The sequence below is a fragment of the Erpetoichthys calabaricus genome, chromosome 9 (genome assembly GCF_900747795.2).
Source record: "Erpetoichthys calabaricus chromosome 9, fErpCal1.3, whole genome shotgun sequence".
Taxonomy (NCBI): domain Eukaryota; kingdom Metazoa; phylum Chordata; class Cladistia; order Polypteriformes; family Polypteridae; genus Erpetoichthys; species Erpetoichthys calabaricus.
In genome coordinates this window covers 41,006,189-41,031,612 of record NC_041402.2, presented here as the reverse complement: position 1 = coordinate 41,031,612, position 25,424 = coordinate 41,006,189, and the positions used below count along the sequence as shown (strand labels likewise).

Genomic DNA, 25,424 nt, shown 5'->3' with positions numbered 1-25,424 from the left:
ACAAGTTCAGTGCTAACTAGGATCTGTCATGCGGGCCGCACAGATTTCTGTTGCGGGCCGCGTGTTTGGCATGCCTGGTGTAGATGAATTGAGTCTTTCTTCAGGCAGTAAAATTGAAACTAAAAGTGATTCTGATGAATCCAAAAGTGTCAATCGCACATGTGCAGTGTGCTGTTCAAAAGCTGATCAGTCTGGTAAGAAAATCTACAAGGAATCGCACTACTATCGTCCCGACTTTGACTTTGGATTAAGTGTTTAACCATGCTTCAAGATATACCAAACAAACAACACATTTTGACAGTATATACGGTGTTAGCATTATTTTTATTTTTATTATTATTCATTATAGTTTTTATTATTTGTATCCTTATTATACTTTCTACATTGCTGACTTTGTACTTTTAGTGTTTTGCATGTTTTACAGCAGATGGATCAGATTTAATAAATGTTATTTTTTTTTTTTAATCTAAAAAAAATGCAACACTTTTTACATGTTTTTGTAAGAAAAAATGTAATGATAAGAAGGTTAAGAAGGCTAACAGAATGTTAGGTTATATAGCACGATGTGTAGTGTACAAGTCCAAGGAGGTTATGCTGAAGCTCTATAACAAACTATTGAGGCGTTATCTGGAATACTGTGTGCTGTTTTGGTCTCCAAGCTACAAAAAGGACTTGGCAGTGCTAGAAAAATTCCAAAAAAGAATGACTTTACTCATTCCAGGGCTACAGGGGATGAGGAGAGAATTAAAGAGCTGAGCCTTTTCATTTTATGCAAAACAAGATTAAGAGGAGATATGATTGAAGTGTTTAAAATTATAAAGGGAATTAGTACAGTGGATTGAGACTTATTTAAAAATGAGTTCCTGAAGAACACAAGGACGCAGTTGGAAACTAAGGATAAATTTCACACAAATATTAGGAAGATTTTCTTTACATAGAGAACAATAGACACTTGGAATATGCTACCAAGTATTGTGGTAGACTTTAGTAGACTTGATTTTTTTTTTTTTTTTTTTTTATTTAGAGAATTAAGAGGATAGGGCTGACGAGGTTTGTTGGGCTGAATGGCCTGTTCTCTTCATGATTATTCTAATGTTCAGAGCAGGTGACCCTATGACAGTTAACAAATTTAGTTTTATATATTCTAGTATGCATAATGTCAAAGGTTTTGCAGGCGGAGTATGCAACAATGTAATAAAACAACCATGCAATAAATGATAAAAAAAACAATATGCTCAACACAAACATTTCTTATGTAAGTAAACCATATGTGTTTTATGAGTTGAGAATTTACCGAACATGCAAGCCAACAGGGCGAGGGGGAAAAATAAAGGAGTCCTTGGAGAAACACCTATGCAGGCAAATGGAGAATTTGAAATTAGGCTAGGAATGGAACCCACACCTTTGCAAGTGTCCTTTCAGCTCCTACCTTTTAAAGTAACTGATGATCAAGCAAGGGAAAATATACTCGGAGGTTAGCAGCAGAAATAAGTGTTACTGCCTGAATATAATAACTAATTTTGTGAGTTTTCCTCCAAGTCCATATAAATATAGTAACATCAATGTGTAACAAATTAAAAGTATAATGTAATTTTGATGATGGGTACCAAAATTAATGGTAAATAAGGAAAATTACTCTGGCAGGTCTTGTATCCAAACAAAAATAAAAGGATGTTTGTGAAGGTAACTGAAAATAGTTTTTATTTTTAGCTGCTTGAAAAGAATTTCTTTTGTGGTTATTGCAATCCTAAATATGACTTTATAATTTCCCTCCCAATAGATGTGATGTTGAAACCAATTTCTGGATCATTTCCATTTATAAGTTAATAAAATGAAAATTTTAAAACCTTTTTTTTTTTTTTTTTTTGAGTTAGAAAGTATTGAATTTGATTTTAAACATTATGCAGCAGCCCTGTCATTTCTGACATGTATATACAGTCATATGAAAAAGTTTGGGAACCCCTCTTAATTCTTTGGATTTTTGTTTAGCATTGGCTGAGCTTTCAAAGTAGCAACTTCCTTTTAATATATGACATGCCTTATGGAAACAGTAGTATTTCAGCAGTGACATTAAATTTATTGGATTAACAGAAAATATGCAATATGCATCATAACAAAATTAGACAGGTGCATAAATTTGGGCACCCCCAACAGAGATATTACATCAATACTTAGTTGAGCCTCCTTTTGCAAATATAACAGCCTCTAGATGCCTCCTATAGCCTTTGATGAGTGTCTGGATTGTGGATGGAGGTATTTTTGACCATTCTTCCATACAAAATCTCTCCAGTTCAGTTAAATTTGATGGCTACCGAGCATGGACAGCCTGCTTCAAATCATCCCATAGATTTTCAATGATATTCAAGTCAGGGGACTGTGACGGCCATTCCAGAACATTGAACTTCTCCCTCTGCATGAATGCCTTTGTAGATTTCGAACTGTTTTGGGTCATTGCCTTGTAGGAATATCCAAACCCTGCAAAACTTCAACTTTGTGACTGATGATTGAACATTTATCCTGAAGAATTTGTTGATATTGGGTTGATGTTCTTGCAGGTCTTTGGAGGTGATCTGTGGGTTGTCTGTAACAATTCTCACAATCCTGCGCATATGCCGCTCCTGTATTTTTCTTGGCCTGCCAGACCTGCTGGGTTTAACAGTAACTGTGCCTGTGGCCTTCCATTTCCTGATTACATTCCTTACAGTTGAAACTGACAGTTTAAACCTGAGAGAGCTTTTTATAGCCTTTCCCTAAACCATGATACTGAACAATCTTTGTTGTCAGATCTTTTGAGAGTTGCTTTGAGGATCCCATGCTGTCACTCTTCAGAGGAGAGCTAAAGGGAAGCACAACTTGCAATTGACCACCTTAAATACCTTTTCTCATGATTGGACACACCTGTCTATGAAGTTCAAGGCTTGATGAGCTAATCCAACCAATTTGGTGTTGCAAGTAGTCAGTATTGAGCTGTTACATGCATTCCAATCAGTAAAATTACAAGGGTACCCACATTTTTGCACAGCAAGTTTTTCACATTTAATTTAATTTCATACAACTAAATACTGCTTCACTAAAAATCTTTGTTTGGAAAACACTCCAGTACTCAGATGTTCCTAGGAAATGAAAGACATACCACCGTTATCTTTTTTTATTTTTTTGTTGAAAGTAAAGTAAATTATTATGCAGGCTGAGAGGGGTTCCCAAACTTTTTCATATGACTGTACCTGCCTGTGCTACAGCCTTGGAGGTAACTTATGCATCTTTGACCTTAGAAACATGTTTGCCATTGAGTGTACCATGCAAGACAAAAGACTGATTGATACAGTAAACCATAAAATCCACTTTTATATACTGGATATATAGCTTAATCTTGGAGGTTGTTGTGTACATAATTGTTGTTTGGGATTCATTTACGTCTTTGCGTTGGGTTTTTGAGGGTCTGATGGTGGGGCAAGTTTCAATAGGGAACCCTGCAAGGCGTGCTTGTTTATTGTCATTGTTTTCATCCAGTAGCTTTTAATCCTCTAGACAAGCATCTCTTCACTTGTAGGGATTGTTTGCTTTGACTTGGCAGTATGAACAGTCTGCAGTGTGCTCAATTTAAAAGTAACTGTTAAGCCTAAATATGCTTTGCATTTTCGTATCCGTCATCTTAACTTGTCTCTTCTTTTGCCTCACTCATTTGCTGTATCCTGTTATATATTGATTGTGACACTGAACACATCTTTGCATTAGAAGGTCAAATGTTTAGATAGTAGCTTGCCAGCGTATTTCTCCTCCACATAATTTGCTAGGCGGAAGTGAAATAAGAATGCATTCCCAGAGCCTCTTGTTGTATGGTTCAACGTCCGGAGTTTCATGTTTCTCAGTGGGTTCTTTGGTTGCCTAAGATTAATAAAATGCCTTTCTTGCTGCCATCCCCTTCACATCATTAATTTATCTGGAATCTTTCTTAGTGCAGCGCATTTGAGCCGAATTTAAATAAAGCCTTGTGAATTCTGCCAGACCAGGCTTTATATTCAATTTAGAAAGGAGTTGACTTGCTTCTTTGTGCAGAACGGCTTTGTCAGACCCACCTACATGAGCTGCTGAACCTACTCACTTCCAGGCCTCAAGACGTGTATATCTGTAGTGTCAATACAAGATGAGCCAATTCCTTCCCAAGGATATTAGCTGCTTTGGTAAGAAACAAAGTACAGTGTGTTTTCCTGGTTATTTTTAAGCAGTAATCAGTAAAAGAAATATTCTGACCATTCAGAGATTTTTTTTGCCTTTAAAAGCACATCCACTTCTGTTATAAGAGGATGAACAATTCAAAGTTGAGTTCCTCAGAATGAAGAAATAAAACAAAAATGTTTTAAAAGTCTGTGTGTTGACAGGAGGTGTAGCAAATAAATACAAAGTAAAAAATTCAGATTTAAAAAAACAATCTTCTGTGTTTGAAAAATGCTGTTTTTTATTGACAAATGTAAATTCCCATACATACATTCTTCAATTTTCTGAATATTTTTTTCCTGTACAGTTTCACATTGAGAAATCCTTATTCTGACTGCATAACACAGTTAAAATACTAAAATCAACCCTGGAATGGTATAGCAGCTCTTCATTGAGCCTACATCACATGCACACCATGTACCCACGCAGTCACTCAATGGGACAATGTAGATTCATATTTTAATCTAATTTGTGCAAGTTTGGAATTTAGGAGGGAACCCACACAAGCACACATGTCCAGTAACATTAACTATACATTCAAAACTGAAATCTCTTCAGATACTGTACAAAGGAAATTCTATCAATTAATCTAGCATTAACTTGTATGGGAACTGTGTCATCCTTTAGCATATACATATAAATATTCATTAATACATAACTCACATTGTATATCATGAAATTCTATTACATATAATGTGCAAAGCTTTGCCGATAATATGTGGTATACTTTTCAGCTGCCTATGTAGCCATGGGGACAGTACTTGTCACTGTACAACCAAGTTGCAGTGGATGCTATCTAGAGAAATCTCAACCTGGACTAAAGGTTGTGTAATACTTTTAAAGCTAAAAAGTTCCACTTAAAATAGTTTTTCATAGTGCCAGGAAATTTTGAGAATGCTCAAAGCACTTTGACAAAGTAAGCCTAGCATAATTGTTTCAGCTAAACAATGAAAAATGTGTATGTGGATACTCATAGAATTAATTATATTTAATTAATTACATTATTCTTTACACATAAGGTTTGAGAAGTATAAGAAAATATTCAGGCATTTTGGGTAGACTTCATTATTTCTAGATAGTTTCATCAGGTATCTATAAGTTAGTTTTGCATTGGTGTCTCAATGGTGAGAATAAGAGTAATATCTCAAAACATGACGCATTCTATATTACCTCAATTTGGGAAAAAATCTGAATTTTGTTTATGAAGATCTGTTCATGTTTTTTTCACAAGACATTAATAAAATCTTAAATTAACTTTGCAAAGTGCTTTTTATTTTGCTGTCCTTTTTCTAATATACAAAGAACTGGTTTACATAGAACTGTCTATATGTATGGTTCACTTTGCTAGGTGTTTGTTTGTTTGTTTGAGTAGTGTTCTGTTATTTTTTTTTTCTTTCAAGTAAAAGGGCAAAATATAGCCTAACTACTTAGAGGATGGTGGACCATAAGGGTTTGTAGTGTTTTCACAAACATGTCTTGGATGCATGTCTGGAGAAACACAAAAATTGATTCCTTTGTTAATGGCAACGATCTCTAGGCATTAGTTTCATAATAGAATGTTTTATTGTTAACGCTGAGTGAACAGAGTGACAGCCCATTTATTTTCCATAATGGAAGTTCACTATAATATCTAAAATCCTTTAAATACTAAATTAAAAAACTTAAATGTAACCAATTCACTTACAAATCAAAGTGCAAATTCACAGTTGGGAGATCTGGGGACCTGGGTTGGGTTCGCTTCCCGGGTCCTCCCTGCGTGGAGTTTGCATGTTCTCCCCGTGTCTGCGTGGGTTTCCTCCGGGTGCTCCGGTTTCCTCCCACAGTCCAAAGACATGCAGGTTAGGTGGATTGGCGTTTCTAAATTGGCCCTAGTGTGTGCTTGGTGTGTTTGTGTGTGTCCTGCGGTGGGTTGGCATCCTGCCCGGGATTGGTTCCTGCCTTGTGCCCTGTGTTGGCTGGGATTGGCTCCAGCAGACCCCCGTGACCCTGTGTTCGGATTCAGCGGGTTGGAAAATGGATGGATGGATGATAAAACAGTACCTATAGAACATAAAAAGGGTGCATTCATTTTTGATTTCTGTACCACTGCTTTCTGAAGAGAGATTAGACTCAGGCAGTCATACTGAGCTTGCTTCTCAGAACTATAAAACTGCAGTCTCTGATGGTCTGGGCTGTAACTCCAATACAGTGTCTGCTAGTAATTTTGAGGGCTGGATATTTGCCAGTCTTTGCAGGAATGTGCTATTCTACCTAAAAGCTTCCCCAAAATTTGAATAATGTTCTTTTGTTGTGTTTGCCTTTATATGGCTCTATTTTGAAGTTGCACCCAAAGTAGAATCAAACTCTTGCTGCTGGCAAATACATCTTGTGCTGAAACTAGTCCAGTAACAGTAATGATTTTGATAAATAAGCTTATAGCTCCCTCTGCAGATGACACATCATAAGTTCATTGATATTTTTGTGTATCAGCATAGTGCTTCTTGGAAATTAGTACTATGCATACCTTTACCCAACCTAGATTTCCTTGAAAGTACCCTGACTTAACTATGAATCTTGTTTATTTATTTTTTTTATCAGAACTTGCAGACTCTTATCTTTATTTGGCACAAAGTTAGATGCCATGCTCAAGAGCTGGGGTGTGTGTGCGTGTGCGTGTGTTGCTTATAACATACTTCCTCATTAACTCGGTATGTATCAAGAAATGTGTTGGAGGGATAAAACTTTATTTTGTTATCAAATTAATTAGCTTCACTTGGTAGATTTTGTAAATTACAATGATATATAGCATTAAATAATTTAATATTCTGTTGGGGAGAAAAAATATATCCAAGTTTGACAGGTAGATTAGTGAGAAATAAAACAATGTTTAGTATGCACATTATACTAAAGTAGCTGCCTGTTTGGGAGTTGACTTTGTTTGGCACACCTTTTGTCTGTAACTCTTCAAGACACTTTGCCTGGGTGCTAGATCCTAGATTGTTGCCATTGGCTCAAAAAACATTTTGTGTCCTTTGTGTTGCACAAGCAGATGTCCTGTCTTTCCACTGTTGTCTTTAACTGTCCAGATATTTTGTGAGGAATTATAACTTGTTAATATTTAAAAATTTTCAGTCTTTCAGCTCCGACCTTCAATATAGTCCTTTCTGTTTAGCAATGTACATGAAAGCATTTTAGGACATTTTTTTGCCTTTTAAGAACTAAAATGTTTGCTACTTGTCATTTCCTGTAATGGTGAAGGCTGAAACGTTTATTTCTACAGTCTGTATAATCTCCCATGAGAATAGAATTTCCTGTCCACGTAGTTCTTACCAGACGAAAATACAACCTGTAACATCAACAGTATGGCAGATGTGACAATCATCATTTTACTGAACAGGTGAACATAGCATACTTGTATATGTTTCAGAACCATGAAGAATACAACATGCAAATATGTGGTTTAGTTTTAGTTTTTAAGCTTCTACAGTGCTTTTAGTGTCCTTTACATTGAGATCAAAGCACTGCATGAGTCTAGAAATAAGACATGAATGCAGACTGGCATAGATTAACAGCCCAAACTACAGTACAGCTCAACACTCCCTTGCCAAGTGCAGAAACCTTACCTTATGACATTATTTCTTATGTAGTGCACGAGAATAGCATAGCTATTTTTGTTCCTTGTCTTGTGCGCAGTGTTGTCAGAATGGGTTAAATTAGACAAAACTGATACTGGTTATGGTAAGTAAGAATACAGAAATGAATATGTGTGTGTATGTGTTTTATATAATATAGTATACTATCAATGTATGTTTAGATATATTGTCACAATCTGATTTCTGATAAACCGAGGCTCTTTTTTTTTAAATGAAAACTTTGTTACATGTATGTAACATTTACCCTAATCTAGTCTGGACCACCATGTTCTCATTGATCAAGTCATTTTAAAGTAACACCTGAGATTTTCATACACATTTGGGATATGAAAAATAATGAAGTACCTGGAGAAAAGTCTTAGAAGCAAAAATATGTATGTCATGTTTATAATAACTGTCCTGTGGCCATTTTACTTGCCATTTTTTTTCCAGTTGTATTTTATGGTTTTGCACACCATGATAAAATATGTATTTAGGATGGGGGTAATGCAGTGGTCCCTGGAGGTAAAAGTACAATTGTGGGCTGAATTGGAAAGCTAGATTATGCTATTTAAGATTGAAAGAAAAGAAAAAGCAGTGGAAGTCTTTTAGCCAACAGCCAGTAAACTGCTTATCTTATTCCATGCATTCATGCTGGATGCTGTTTTAAAGTTAGGAAAGACAGAGTGAGTAAAAAAAAAACAAAACAAACTCTTTCAGCTTTGTGTCACATGGCCATAGTGCCATATCTGACGCTTCCTTACAATGCAGGTAATATGCCTCATTCAGGACTGTATGTGCAACCACTAATTCAACACACAGTCAAACCAGCAGTATCCAAGGATTCTCCAAAGAGACTCCGTAGCAAAGGAGTCCAGTCTTCGTCTCAGGTCACTGGACAGCATCCATGTCGCGCAGCAATATAGCAAAACAGTTATCACCCTTTAGTTGCCGCAATCCAGGCACTCACTCTTCCCTTTCCAGATAGGGATGACAAGTCCCTTTTCTCAGTCAATTTGGATGACGCTCGTCTTCCAAATGGAAGCAGAGATTGCTTGCAATACTAAGAGGATAGCCTTACCACCAGCCTGGAGAATTTCACCCCAGATATCGCAGATCCGTGTAGCCTTCCTGACCTTCATCTGCTTCACCACCTGTGCAATCACAGTGAGACTGGGTGGTTCACAGCGAATTGGAGGATCAATCTGAAGAACCATGGACCCAGAGATGTCCAGTGTCCTACCCAGGGGACCAGCTTTAAACAGCTGCTCAAAGTAGCCAGGCCAGTGGGTCACAACTACAGCATGATCCATAAGAAAAGTTCAATCACCCACCCTGACTGCAACTCTCTGAGGAACCAATTTAGATGTATGCAATTCTATGATTCCTCTGTTAGCAGAATGTGGGTCCCTAAACCATAGATGTTGAGTTATTTATTCACAGATTACTTTAACAAACACCTTCATCTCTGCCCTTGGAGCCCTCGCAGCAGTCTTTCTCAGTTCCCAGTACAGACCAGAGTTGCCATCAAGCCATGCGCTGAAACTCTTCTCAGTGATATTCGAGGTGCCATGTGAGATGAAATACCTTCATCTGGGAATGCCAGCAACACCAACGCAATCCTCTGCAACCTTAAGGGTCTTGTCATGGAAGGTCTCCCACATCACATTAGGGTCGGAAGTTGCATCCAAGTCTGCAAGTTCATCACACAAACTGGATGCAAACTCAATTAGAAACAGCCTGATCTTGGAGTGATAAAAGGAGTCCAGTGTCTGCCCATGAGGATGCAATTGATCTCCTTTTGTGCACTACCAGAATTGGAGAACCAAGTCCAACAATGCAGCTCAGGGCACTGGAACCAGCATCTAGCGATCCACAACCCCTGGCTTTTCGTAAAGTCAGGGAACATGGAGTCATTTTCACCATGTAGAATGCCGAGTGGTTTTAATAAGTTTGTTGAAAACTCTGAAACATTTTCCTAATTTTTTTTATAAATGTCTGTTTGAGCCTTGCCCAATTTTAACAGTTTAGTTAAATGGTATTGTCAATAATGTTTTCAGCAAGTTCACTTTTTAAAGTTACTCCACACCTGCAACCTGGACTGAATTGTGTCACCTGAGTGTACAGGACAATGTACTCAATCAAAAGGGATAATTGACATACACTATGGTTAAATCTATTACTGTTTTCATTGTTGTAAAATGATTTGCTTTTTGTTTGATGAAGACCACAGGCAGATGTTTAGGGCTCGTTGTTTCTGTTAGTGCTACTATCATCTCTTCTTGTCTGTGTCAAACTGGTCCTTCATGTATTTGTAATATGTTGTCAAAATTGCTACCTACAAGAGTAAATAAAAGTGTACACTATATATTTATTTTTTTTGTTTCAGAAAAGCTGTATAACTCAAATGGGCCTGAACTCCGCCGCTCTCTATTCTCCCTTAAACAGTTGTTTCAGGTGAGTGTTACTTTTGTGCTTTCTAATGGTTTCCTGGTTAACCATTTTGGACTAGTTAACATACAGATGTAGAATAAGTCACAAAGTGGAAAACCGCTTTTTTTTTCTTTTTAATGGAATTGCTAATCCCTCATGTAACAGTTGGTTTGGTGACATTACTGGAGAAACTGTATATGCTTGAAATGTTATTTTAATATAGAATAATTTGATTTTTTTTTTTTTTTTTTTTTTTTTTTTTTTTGGTCAAAGATATTTTTGCCAGAGCTTATAGATCATTTGTCCATTGCAGCCCTTGTAATAGAGTGTGAAAGGCACCACAATTCATGAGTTGTTTGCTTTTTTGTAGGATGATAAGGATCTTGTTCCGGAGTTTGTCATCTCTGAGGGTCTTGCTTGTCTCATTAAAGTGGGTGCTGAGGCAGATCAGAACTACCAGAATTACATTTTGAGAGGTGGGTTCTACTACTGAAATGACTATTTGAATATGTTTGTGTGTGTTTAAGAGACATTTCATCTTTTGTCTTCCCAGTATTACTAAAGCTTACCATACCTTTACCCTATGTGTACGTTAATGTAGTATTGGTAAGATTCAACTTTTAGATTTGCATACATTTATGTTTGAGTTATATTAAAATGTCTGGGTTTATTGTTAAATTATCACTTTTGAATCTATACATTTAAAATGCAAAGTTACATCCTCAGAGGTTTCTGCAGGAATACTCTGGGTAAACTTTAAAGGCCTTCTTAAGAGGACAGATTATTTCATATCTTTCCCACAGGAATAAATTAGAAACCAAGAAAGTATCAGAACTAAAAAGTGAAATTACTAGAATAGATGAAGAACATGCCAGGCAACCAAGCGAGGCTCTACATAGGAAAAGGCAGGCTCTGCATTCAGAACTCAACCTCTTGACAACTAAAGAAACTGAACAACTAATTTATAAATCCAGACATCATTATAATAAACAAATCCACAAGCAAGAAGTTCGCAATGCAATCCCAGTAATCCCCAGCACGAATGGAGACAAAATCATTGACCATAAAAATATAATGCACACATTTAGAGACTACTATAAATCCTTATATTCTACTGAGTTTAAAGAAGACAACACACAATCTAATGCATTTCTGGATACATTACAGTTACCACAAATAGATTCTTTTAGTGCGGAGGAACTGGATAAACCTCTGGCGCTATCAGAATTACTAGATGCTATAAAGTCACTTCAAGGCGGGAAAGCAGCAAGCCCTGATGGCTACCCTGCCGAATTTTTTAAGAAATTCTCCGCTCAGCTAGCTCCCCTCCTATTAGCAACATTTACAGAAGCTAGAGACAATCAAATTCTACCTCAAACTTTTCGCCAAGCATTAATCACTGTCTTTCCTAAACAAAATAAGAACTTATTACAATGTGCATCATACAGACCAATTTCACTTCTGAATAATGATGTTAAGATACTCTCAAAAATCATAGCTAGAAGGATGGAGAAAGTGTCTGCCTTCGGTAATATCACAAGATTGAACTGGATTTATCAAGAGTCGACACTTGTCCTCCAATCTTCGACGCCTGTTTAATGTAATATACCCACCAACAAAGTCAAACACCCCAGAAATATTATCATTGGATGTAGAAAAAGCATTTGACGTGATTGAATGGAAATACCTTTCCACTACATTAGAGAAATTTGGGTTTGGCCCGAACATTTGTGCATGTATTAAACTACTGTATACCAATCCAGAAGCTTCAGTTTGTGTTAACAGCATTTGTTCAGACTACTTTAAACTAGAACGTGGTACCAGACAAGGATGCCCCATGTCACCACTGCTATTTGCAATTGACATTGAACCACTGGCGGTTCACTGTTGAAATGCTGATCAGATAAATGGGATTATCAGAGAAGGCCTGGAACAGAAAATTTCTCTATATGCAGATGATATGGTACTGTATATATCAGACCCACAAAATTCTGTGCCTGCAGGCTTAACAGCACTTACAGAATTTCAAAAGATCTCTGGTCTCAGAATTAACCTGAATAAAAGTGTACTCTTTCCAGTGAATTCTCAAGCATATAATATTAGATTAGACACCCTACATTTTATCACTGCAGATAAGTTTAATACCTAGGGGTAAACATCACAAGTAAACACACAGCTCATTATCAACAAAATTTTGCCGTCTGTATGGAAAAAATTAAGCAAGACTTGCATAGATGGTCAACCCTTCATCTCACTCTAGCTGGAAGAATTAATGTTGTTAAGATGAATATTCTTCCTAAGCTTCTTTTTTTATTTCAAAACATTCCAATATACATCAATAAATAATTTTTTTAAACAATTAGATTTAACAATAACCTCATTTATTTGAATTCAAAACATCCACGTATCCAAAGAGCGACCCTACAAAGACCTAAGCCAGAAGGTGGCATGGCTCTACCTAACTTTCAGTTTTATTACTGGGTAGCAAACATACAAGCTATAAAAACCAGGACAAAAACAGATGAACATACACAGGCCTGGTCCGCAATAGAAGTAAAATCCTGCAGTACTTCTTTATATTCCCTGCTTTGTGCCCCAATAAATGCAAGGTATCGGCAATATACTAATAACCCAATTGTGCTTCACTCACTCAGAATATGGAACCAATGTAGAAAGCATTTTAAGATGGAGAAGCTTTTATCTTTGGCACCTCTGCAAGAGAACCACCTCTTTCAACCCTCGCAAACATATGCAGTTTTTGATATCTGGAAAAAATTTGGGATTAAAATGCTCAGAGGTCTTTATATAGACAACATCTTTGCATCCCACAAACAATTACATTCCAAATTTAACTTTCCAGCTACACATTTCTTTCACTATCTTCAAATTAGGAACTTTGTTAAACAGAACCTGCCCGATTTTCCTCATCTTGCACCCTCGTCCATGCTGGAAAAAATATTGCTCAATTTCAAGGACTTAGACACCATCTCTGCAATATGTAAAATTATTTTACAGTCCCTCCCTTTCAAAGATCCAAGAGGACAATGGGAAAAAGATCTCTTAATCAATATATCAGAAAGGGAGTGGAAAGTAGCAGTGCAGAGACTTCACTTGAGCTCCATATGCTCAAAGCATACAATTATTCAACTCAAAGTTTATATATCGAGCACATCTGTCTCGACCTAATACTGTCCAAAATGTTTCTAGGGCAAGATCCAACCTGCGAATGCTGCAATCAAGTCCCAGCCTCACTGGGTCACATGTTTTGGGCCTGTTCCAAATTATCATTTTGGACAAAAATTAAGTGCCTTTCAGACAGCCTTGGTGTCACAATCCCCCCTAACCCATTAACAGCTGTGTTTGGTGTTCTTCCAGATGGGTTTAAAGTGGAGATGGACAAACAAACTGTGATTGCATTCACTACACTTTTGGCACGCAGACTTATTTTGCTAAACTGGAAGAATCCTAACTCTCCTCTTTTAAGTCAATGGGAAAATTTGAAATTGGAAAAAATCTAATATTTTTTTAAAACCTGGCAGGATATAATCAATAAAATTTTAGAATAAGCTCTTAAAGCACTGAGGAAGTAATTATCTCCACATTTCTTTTTCTTCTCCATTCATCTCTATTGGCCTATTAAACTCATCAATTTAGGTATGTTTACAAGCCTTAAGTTTTACCCCGTTGGCCATGCTCTCTCTGTCAGGGGTGGGGGTCGACTTTGTTTTTCAATCCTATTTTTTGTAAAAATTGATCAATTTTGTATGAATGATTACAATAAAATTAATAAAATTATAAAAAAGTAAATAAATGCAACGTTGACTCACTCAGTCAATCATCAACAAAAATTTTCGTCAAAAATGGTTTGACTGATTTGATTCAAATTTTGTGACATCATAGAAAAAAGAAAATTAGCTGATTAGTGTTTTTTAATATTTGAATAGATTTTAATTATAAACAGATAACATTCTATACAGTCAAGACAAATTTAACAAATCAAAACAAAATTTGACCTCCGCCCAAGAAAGAGTGGCGCCAGCAACCGCAGCTACTGTATAAAAGGAACAAGAAAAGAAGGGTACCCTTTTCCCCCAAAATGAAAGCTTATTCTAAAATGTTGTTGATTAGATCCTGCCGTGTTTTTTTTTAATTTGTCGATGATAATACTGTAGTGAGTAGGCTGTTATTTTGTCTTGTCCTTTTTTGGCTTAGCACTGGGATAAATCCCAGAAAGAAACCGTACCAGCCAGTTGTTTCTGTTGCTGGTTTTTGTAAATGAAGGCTGCCAGCAGAAGTGGTTGGCAGGGTACTTGAACAGTGACATTGACCAATAGGATGAGCAGATAAGTGAAAAGCGGAGGTCTCTTGGACAGAAAAAATAAATGAATGATGTATGCCATGGAGAATGAGATGTGAAATGGAAGGTGAAGAGTTTGGTGAAACTGAAGTAAAATGAGTTTTATAGCATGCTTGCTAACCACAAGTGTGGCTTCAAGGCACTGTGGCTGTAAGCAGAGGTGTTTCTTTGCCAGAAATGAAAAGAGAAGAAGAGAGAAGTAGAGGAGGAAGTGGCATCCTAACGTATAAAACAAGCTGGGAATGATTCTATCCCTTGGTCACTTTAAACATTAGCACAGTTCAGTTAAGGGGTTCCCCATGGGCAGAACAGAGAAGGGAGTGGACAGTGCACATATTACCAGCCAAATGTTTTAGAACACCTCCATTTTTGCCTCAAATTTAATCATTTGAAATTCAATTCAGGGAGTTTATTAAACTTTCTGATCAAAAGGTTTAGAATACCTCAGTTATTTCAGTAGTTCTTCAAATGGAAACAGTTGAAATGCAATGAATGACCTAAAATGGTGAAAAGGTAAGCAGTAAACTGCCAGAAGTTTAAATTTAAAGTTTAGGTTACCAAAAATTGAAAAATTTTCTGCATCTGATACAAGATTACAGATCAAACTATTTGATTGTCTGATTGATGCTGCCATTTTTACAGGATGTGCTACAGGAGAAATTATATGTATACCCAAACATCCCTTTAATCCTAAGTAATTACTGTTTCATTTTGAAAGAAATAGTTTCCTATAAAATTTGTGTTTGAAATTACCTCATCTATATCAGCAATGTTTTACTCATGGGCAACTGTATGTAGCTTGTTGAACAGAAAGCAGCTCCAGTGACCTAGTAACATTAACCACATTAAAAAAAAAAAAAAAAAAACTAGAAATATTGTATACAGAAAAGTACTTAGTTACATAATGTTTCTGATACATCCTTTTACTGATGGCATTATAACAGAGGCCCGTTGTCTTGGGAAATATGCTGTGTGAAGCAGGGTAACATAGCTAGTCATTTATATAAAATGACTCATACCATCCTTGCAGAAACAAACTGATTAAAATAAACTTCTATATACTTTATTAAGTGTCCCTTTATTTTTTTTTTGTTTGCTATGCCTGTAAAGATTTAAACAATGCTTTCATATTTGTTTTTAATGTAATAGGCTGGTCTATTAGTTTGTCTCTGAGGCACACGATGCAGGAGAAAGCCTTAGGGAAATATTCTAGGTGACTTAAGGCATAGCTGCATTTATTTATTAGACCCTACCAAAACCTGAGAGTACCCACTTTCCAAAATAATGTTTAGGGACATTTAAAGGTAACTACCCACTGTTTTAGAATTATGATGGTATAGCATTAACATGTTGACTAGTATAGAAGAAAAGTTAGTAAGGGTTTTTCTTTTTTTAATTAGGGGAAAGATGTTAAATCATTTACTCTGCCAGTGTTTGACTTTATAATTCAAGTGTAAAGTTACTTGTGTAGTTTTATAGTATCATTATTATCTTGTTTTGGTATGTACCACGAAAGGAGCCATATCAATTTCAGACAAATTATAATGCATGGTTTAAAATGTGTTCGTGTCAAGATCATCAGGTGATTAATTATGATGTGAAATTGATATAACAGTGTCTATCCTTTAGGAAACTGCATCATTTGACAGCTCCACAGGTTTTTAGGGAATCTTGACCTAATGAAAATCTAAAGTAGGTATTTTCAAGAAGATATGTGACTTGGAGCTTACACAGGAATTGCAATAATGCATTAAAGCTTTAGCTGTTTAGCATTTGAATAAGAGGTGATGTACTGAAAGTAAATAAAATTGAAGTGTTGTCAGTACCCTTATATTTGGTGTACATGCTATGTTATTCAGCCATAGAGAGGCTATGCTGCTCTGGACTTCTTTCACTTTGTAACTGGCAAAATATGAAACCAATAATAATTTATTAAAAAAAAAAAAAAAAAAAAAAAAAACTGCCACCTTATAACAAATGTTAGGTAATTACTAGCAGAACTATCGTTTTGTGTACTGATTTTTTTTTTCCTCTCTTTTTCGTGGTCTCCCTTCATTTGCATCATCAGCACTCAGCCAGATAATGCTTTTTGTGGATGGAATGAATGGTGTTATCCATCACCCTGAAACAGTCCAGTGGTTGTATACACTAACTGGCAGTTTGGTAAGTGTTGGATTTTAAGAGTTGATAGTTTGCAATAGGACTTGTAGAGTGCTAACTTTATTGAAAACCGTTTAATCTTATTATTATATCAATACAACCAAGTCATTATACAAGTGACCAGTGAAAATTGTGTTGCCTGAATGGCTTATCCTAACCACAATCAACAAAGTTAATGCTTTTTTCTGCTCAGTTCAGTTCATCAATTATAGTCTGTGTAAGAAATATAAAGCTTCCCCTCCAGTTATTGACGGAAGTGTGACCTGTTTTCTGCTTCCTGAATTCTATGACTGGCTTCATGGTTTTGCTGACATTAAGGGTGAGATTGTTATCTCATCAGCAAATTATGCAAATATAATGTGGAGTTTGAGTTGTTCTTGCCACACATTCATAGGTGAAAAAGGAGCAGAGCTTAGTATAACCCTGTGGAGTAGATGTGTGGAAGGTCAGTATGAAAGATGTAATGTTGCCTATCGGCACATGGCGATGTCTATTGGTTATGAAGTCCAAACCTGTTTGCAGAGGTTAGTGCTAAGCCCTAATTGAGGAATTTACTGTAGTGGTCAGTTTTTCAGATACAACAGTGCTAAATGTTGAGTTGTAGAATATAAAAAGGCATTTTTTTTGATTATCCAGATATGTCATGATGATATGAAGTGCAAGATACATAGCATCCTCTGAAAACAAGGCATGACAATATGCAAACTGAAGGTGATCAGGACTGTCTGGAATATTCTGTTTAATGTGTCCTCGCACTAGTCTCTTATAGCACTTCCATCACATTGGAGTGAGTGCCACTCTCTATTTTCTTAGGCACAGAGTTAGTTGATATTCTCTTTAAGAAGGTGAGGACCGCACATTCTCTCGGCGAACATTAAAGATGTCACTGAAGATGTCTGCTAATTGATTGCTACACATTTTAAAAGCATACCCTGAAATTCCACCTGGATTGTTTTGCCATTTGTTTGCAGCCAGACTAAAAAAGATAGTGGACAGTTACCCCCTATTTATGGTTCCCCAAAGTACCCACATTTAATGACTTAACATTAATTCACAATAGGTGTTCTCATAAGCTTTAATGACAGGATATGTCATTGTGTATTGAACCTCGCTTTATTTAGGTCAGCAACACATTTAATGGCAGTATCTAAAACTGCCTAATTTCATCAAAGATCACAAACTTTCAGATACATGAAAGTTTCTCCACACATATATAAGATAATATTCCATTTTTGTTAGTGCATTACAGTTACGTAAAAATTGATTAATACTTTATTGATAATCACTTACTGCCCTTACTTACATCTTCCAAATAATTATCATTGTTCTCTTTGATCATGCTTCTCTTATTTTGGAACTCAAAAATTCTAACTTCAGTTATGTAATCCTTATTTGGCATCTCAACCCATTAATACTAAGAAATAGATTTAGATTCTATAAAAATAGATTTATTTCTATATAATTTTGTTAGTCTCTGAAAATGTTATCTCCAAAGATATCTGTGTGATTAAGCTGGGAAATCCTTAATACATACTTGAGAGGACAAATCATTTCATACTCTTCATAAAAAAAATTAAACTGCAACCTAGAACAGCGTCAGAGCTAAATTACTGATATTGATTATAATTACAGAAGATCACCCAGCACTGGTCTCTACAATAAAAAGATTGATATTAAAAACAAAAACAAAAATAAGTATTTCACTACAAGAGAAACCTAGTATAATTGTAGCGATTAAAAATGCAGCTGCAAGTAAAATTAGTAAATATAAAAAAAAATAAGTAACATATATTTAAGGAATATACTGTAAGACTGTATATGAACCAGTGGAAGAAAGAAGGTAATGAAACTACACCTGCGTGATCAACCTTGAAAAGGAAATCCTGCTCAAACTCTATTCAGAATACAGTGCCCCACGCTCCTGTCATCACTAACTATACCCAGTTTACCAGTAATCCAATGGAACATCCATCCATCCATCCATTTTCCAACCCGCTGAATCCGAACACAGGGTCATGGGGGTCTGCTGGAGCCAATCCCAGCCAACACAGGGCACAAGGCAGGAACCAATCCCGGGCAGGGTGCCAACCCACTGCAGGACACACACAAACACACCCACACACCAAGCACACACTAGGGTCAATTTAGAATCGCCAATCCATCTAACCTGCACGTCCTTGGAATGTGGGAGGAAACCGGAGCGCCCGGAGGAAACCCACGCAGACACGGGGAGAACATGCAAACTCCACGCAGGGAGGACCCGGGAATCGAACCCAGGTCCCCAGGTGTCCCAACTGCGAGGCAGCAGCGCTACCCACTGCGCCACCGTGCCGCCCCCAATGGAACATGATTTGCTTAAAATATGATTACTATACAGTATGATAGACTCTTTAAGGCAGAATTAATCATTCAGGTGCTGGTCATAAAATTAGAATATCATGACAAAGTTGATTTATTTCAGTAATTCCATTCAAAAAGTGAAACTTGTATATTAGATTCACTCATTACACACAGACTGATGTATTTCAAATGTTTATTTCTTTGAATGTTGATGATTATAACTGACAACTAATGCAAGTCCCAAATTCAGTATCTCGGAAAATTAGAATATTGTGAAAAGGTTCAATATTGAAGACACCTGGTGCCACACTCTAATCAGCTAATTAACTCAAAACACCTGCAAAAGCCTTTAAATGGTCTCTGTCTAGTTCTGTAGGCTACACAATCATGGGGAAGACTGCTGACTTGACAGTTGTCCAAAAGACGACCATTGACACCTTGCACAAGGAGGGCAAGACACAAAAGGTCATTGCTAAAGAGGTTGGCTGTTCACAGAGCTCTGTGTCCAATCACATTAATAGAGAGGTGAAGGGAAGGACAAGATGTGGTAGAAAAAAGTGTACAAGCAATAGGGATAACCGCACCCTGGAGAGGATTGTGAAACAAAACCCATTCAAAAATGTGGGGGAGATTCACAAAAAATGGACTGCAGCTGGAGTCAGTGCTTCAAGAACCACCACGCACAGACGTATGCAAGACATGGGTTTCAGCTGTCGCATTCCTTGTGTCAAGCCACTCTTGAACAAGAGACAGTGTCAGAAGTGTTTCGCCTGGGCTAAAGACAAAAAGGACTGGACTGCTGCTGAGTGGTCCAACGTTATGTTCTCTGATGAAAGTAAATTTTGCATTTCCTTTGGAAATCAAGGTCCCAGAGTCTGGAGGAAGAGAGGAGAGGCACAGAATCCACGTTGCGTGAGGTCCAGTGTAAAGTTTCCACAGTCCGTGATGGTTTGGGGTGCCATGTCATCTGCTGGTGTTGGTCCATTGTGTTTTCTGAGGTCCAAGGTCAACGCAGCCGTCTACCAGGAAGTTGTAGAGCACTTCATGCTTCCTGCTGCTGACGAACTTTATGGAGATGCAGATTTCATTTTCCAACAGGACCTGGCACCTGCACACAGTGCCAAAGCTACCAGTACCTGGTTTAAGGACCATGGTATCCCTGTTCTTGATTGGCCAGCAAACTCGCCTGACCTTAACCCCATAGAAAATCTATGGGGTATTGTGAAGAGGAAGATGCAATACACCAGACCCAACAATTCAGAAGAGCTGAAGGCCACTATCAGAGCAACATAGGCTCTCATAACACCTGAGCAGTGCCACAGACTGATCGACTCCATGCCATGCCGCATTGCTGCAGTAATCCAGGCCAAAGGAGCCCCAACTAAATATTGAGTGCTGTACATGCTCATAATTTTCATGTTCATACCTTTCAGTTGGCCAACATTTCTAAAAATCCTTTTTTTGCATTGGTCTTAATTGATATTCTAATTTTCCGAGATACTGAATTTGGGACTTTCATTAGTTGTCAGTTATAATCATCAACATTAAAAGAAATAAACATTTGAAATACAGCAGTCTGTGTGTAATGAATGAATCTAATATACAAGTTTCACTTTTTGAATGGAATTACTGAAATAAATCAATTTTTTCATGATATTCTAATTTTATGACCAGCACCTGTATATTCTTGTTGTTTAATTCATGACATTACTTGGTATGTGGACTTATAGAGACCTTTATATAAGCAACTGCACTTTAAATATAATAGTCCAGTAACTGATTAATTTTACTATGTGCAAGTTAAAGCTCTGTTTAACAGAAACATGCCCAACTTATCTTGCATCAGTATTTATACTATACTGTGTAGTACTGATAGCGATATAAGCAGTATAAGCAGTGTTCCTAGACTTAAACATTTTATTTAAGAGATTGCTCACCTAGATGATCTTAGATAATAATGGGAATGGAACTTCTCAATTCGAATGGAATTTTGTTGATACAAAGTCATTCAGTGAAGGTTTTTTTTTTTTTTTTAAACCTGTCCCAAACAGAGCAGAGGTTAACAAACATTTTTGAATAGTAGACTCCCATCTGACCAAAGATACTGTTTAAGCATGTGTTATGGTGGAGCACATACTATGACAGGGAAATGCATAAGCTATAGGTGTTATTCTGAATGCTCATTGAAAACGCTGCATTCTACAAAGAAAAGCTCTGGCATCAAAAAAGCGGAGTTCTGAGCTGCATACATTTTTTTTTTTTTTTCCTTATGCAAAGTCAGTTATGTTAAAATAAGACTACTGAAAGCTTGTGTTTTCAGTTTTTAATCAATGTTGTAAAAGTTTATTGCACTACTGCTCAAAAGTTTTAGAACACCTCAGTTTTTTCAGTTTTTTTTCTTCAAATGCAATCAGTTGAAATGCAATGAAGGACCTAAAATGGAGAAAAGGTAAGCACTAAACTGCAAGAGGTTTAAATTTAAAGTTTTGGTTAGCAAACACTGAAAAAGGAAGTATCAGAAAATTACAAATGGGCCTTCTTCAGAGAAGAACTAATATATGTTACAACCTATAGATTTTCTGTAGCAATTAAAGTAAATTAAGCCTTGTAGGTTGAAGAAAAACATTTTGCACAGGTGTCCCAACTTTTGTTGATTACTTAAAAAAACCTTTTGCCTGTCTTAAAGCAGATTTTGAATAGACTGTTACTACACCCTCCGAAGTACTATTTGGACAATATTACGCTGTAGAAAGTTGTAACTTCAAGTGATAATGACAAGAAAACAACAATTAACAAACGTAAAGAGACTGGGCATTATTACTCTTAGAAGTGTAAGCCTTTCATTGAGAGAAATTACCAAAAAAAAAATTCCAAAGGCAATTAGAAACTGGAAGAAACTCTATTAGAATTTCTTATTATTAGAGATTATTAGAGAGATTTGGTGGACACAAAGTCACAACCTAATCAGAAGGCAAGTGTCTAAGGGTCACCAGCTTATGTGATAGTAGCAATTTACTTTAATTGCAGTAGTACTCCAGAAGGTATAGTAACACAGTCTGTTTCATCTTTGCTTTATGATAAACAGAGGGGTTATAAGTAATTAACAGAAGTTGGGATAAGTGTGCAAATTGTTTGCTTCAACTTGTAAAGCTTAATTTACTTTAATTTCTGCAGCACATCTGTAGGTTGTAATCTACTAATTGCTCCCTGAAGAAGGCCCATTTGTAATATTATGATATTTCTTTTTTTTCCTCAGTTTTTGCTAACCTAAACTTTAAGCCTCTGGCATTTTATTGCTTACCTTTTCGCCATTTTAGATCATTCATTACATTTCAACTGATTACATTTGAAGAAAAACTGGAAAAACTGAGATGTTCTAAAACTTTTGACTGGTCATGTATTTTCTTGCATTTAAAATGAATATTTATCAAAAATAATTGGGTTATAAAGGGGTGCCCTGAATTATTTTTCATTGTCTATATTTTTCATTGTCTAAAGGGCACCCATTTAAAAAACTTGTGTTTGAGCAAAGGTTAAAAACTTTTTCAAATAGCATTATTTTGAGTAACATCAGATGGGGCAATGTTGTGCAATAAAAGTTTTTAAGCATTGCTTAGTTGGACAAACTCTAACCTGCACTCATCACTGAATTGGAAAGTGAATTGTAACGTAAAACTAGGTTATCTTTAAGAAGCACGGTATGGTCCAAAGCTTTTAAAGTTTGGCAAGAATTAATACTGTCCTATACTGAGCCCAGGCCATTGTATTCTTTGATGTCTTGGTATATATGGGCATAATTTAATTTAATAAGAAACATAAAGCTTAGAATGTAGTATTGTTTATTTGATTAGATACATAAATGGAACTTTATTTGTCCCCAGGGGGATATTTGGGTTTTTACAGAAGCTCTTTAAATAAATAAATAAATACATACATACATAAATAGGCAAGTAAGTAAATAAAGACACACATGGTTGGCCTGAGCACACACTATAATTACTATATAAAGGAAGAAAATTCAAAAGAAAGAAAACATCTGACTTGGGGGTCACAGTCACAGTGAGGCATTATGCAGACATATTGCTGTTAGTATGAAGGAACCCCAGTAGCGTTTCTTGACACAATTGCTGAAAGTACTCAGTGTTAATGTGTCAGAGAGAGGATATACGGAATTGTTCATAATGGCACTTAGTTTTATTTTAATTCTCTCCTTCGCTACTACCTCCAGTGGGTCCAGATTACATCCGATAACTGAGCTTGCCCTTTTAATTAACTTGTAGATTCGGTGGTCCTCTCTTGATGTTACCAGCCCAGCACACCACAGCGTAGTAGATGTGAAGAATGTCACTTCTCACATTAAAGGAATGAAGTCTCCTAAGGAAAAAGAGCCTGCCCTGCCCTTTCTTATCCAGTTCCTCTGTGTTCCAAGACCATTCCAACCTGTCATTAACGTGCATGCCTCAAAGGACTTGTAGGGGTCCACATTGTAGGATACATCCACTCCTTGAATTGTTACTGGACATAGAAGCTCTTTGATGCAGCGAACGTCAGTAACCAGTTCCTTGGTTAAGATGCAGACAATTCTCCTTGCATCAAGGAACAAAGTTCTCCACTTGACTCCTATGCTGTGTCTCATCTCCATTATCAATACACCCCATAAGTGCTGAATCATCTGTGAATTTCTGCAAGTGACATGAACTGGTGTTATTTTTATAGTCTGAGGTGAAGAGAGTAAATAGAAAAGGAGAGAGGACTATTCCTTGTGGTACTCCAGTGTTGCTCACATCAGTATCTGAAACAGTCCTTGAGTCTCAGACTGTGGTCTGACCGACAGATACAGTCATAAGAAAAAGCTTGGTAACCCCTCTCAGCCTGCATAATAATTTACTCTACTTTCAACAAAAAAGATAAGTGTTATCTTTCATTTCCTAGGAACATCTGAGTACTGGGGTGTTTTCACTTACATTTTTAGTGAAGCAGTATTTATTTGTATGAAATTAAATCAATTTAAATCAAATTTGAAAAACTGGCTGTGCAAAAATTTGGGTACCCTTGTAATTTTGCTGATTTGAATGCATGTAACTGCTCAATACTGATTACTTGCAACACCAAATTGGTTGGATTAGCTTGTCAACTTCATAGACAGGTGTGTCCAGTCATGAGAAAAAGTATTTAAGGTGGTCAATTGCAAGTTGTGCTTCCCTTTGGCTCTCCTCTGAAGAGTGACAGCATGGGATCCTCAAAGCAACTCTCAAAAGATCTGACAACAAAGATTGTTCGGATCATGATTTAGGGGAAGGCTACAAAAAGTTATCACAGAGGTTTAAACTGTCAGTTTCAACTGTAAGGAATGTAATCAGGAAATGGACGGCCACAGACACAGTTGCTGTTAACACTAGAATTACCAGAGTCTACAAAAAAACTCGTAGATTCGGCTCACCTTAAAACCGTTCTCACCTCTCTTTTGTCTTCTAAATGTGCCGATTAAGATGAGCAGCAAAAAGCCGGCTATTCCATCCCCCACCATCGCAAAACTTTCACTTAGTTTTCCCATGCCTTGTTTGATTATCTGGGAGTGACTGAACTGGAGTTTTAGAGTAGAAACAATAGATCGTTATTTCTAACACGCGCATTTCATGTGTGTTCCGTTCCTACAGTAATCTGTGTAAACACATTGTTAAACAGAAACTTTTTCATATTTTAGTAATAAATGTTCCTTAATGTAGGCATAAACTATTGAATGTGTGAAGCCTGACGGCCAAACATCAAATAAACACTTTCACAAAAGGTTCAAGGCTGTAACAACACTTTCTGTGGCGTAACGCTGAGATTTGCTGACTGAGCACGGCAGCCCTGCCGCGCCGTAGAAACTAGAGTTCGATTCCACGCTAGGGAGGAAGTTTTTTTTTTTTTTTTTTTTTTTTTTTTTTTTTTTTTTCTTTTTTCCCCCTCTTTGTAGCCTCAAACGGACATAAAATTTCTAAATTGGTATGCACTGTAAATCATTAAGTTTAAAATGTCGATCGCGGTTATTTCTGTTGATTAATTCATGCTTTTTTACTTAGAGTCAGAACAGGAGCTTATTCAGCTTCTGATCTGACTCTAAGTAACAGCACCAGTATAAATCACACCCAGTCTGACGCTGTTTGTTTTCAAATAATATTGCATTACTTCGACGATGTTTTCTGATTGGTACTATTCGCGTCATAAAATGATTTCTTCAAAACGCCACATATATTTATTTTGAGATAAGGACTAGAGCTGCAAATTACAGGTGCTTGTTCAGTGTAATAGGAACCATAGCACAG

The 25,424-nt window shown here is 36.6% G+C and overlaps 1 protein-coding gene across 5 annotated transcripts in view; it reads left to right on the top strand.

The window, feature by feature from the left end:
• Window positions 1-25,424, top strand: part of fhod1 (formin homology 2 domain containing 1) — a 202,520-nt gene that overhangs the window by 93,994 nt on the left and 83,102 nt on the right. For all 5 annotated transcript variants that reach the window (XM_051931675.1, XM_028809357.2, XM_028809353.2 and 2 more), the window contains 3 exons: window positions 10,216-10,283; window positions 10,630-10,735; window positions 16,685-16,779. In XM_051931675.1, coding sequence (XP_051787635.1) covers window positions 10,216-10,283; window positions 10,630-10,735; window positions 16,685-16,779 — 269 coding nt within the window. The remainder of the gene's footprint in view (window positions 1-10,215; window positions 10,284-10,629; window positions 10,736-16,684; window positions 16,780-25,424) is intronic.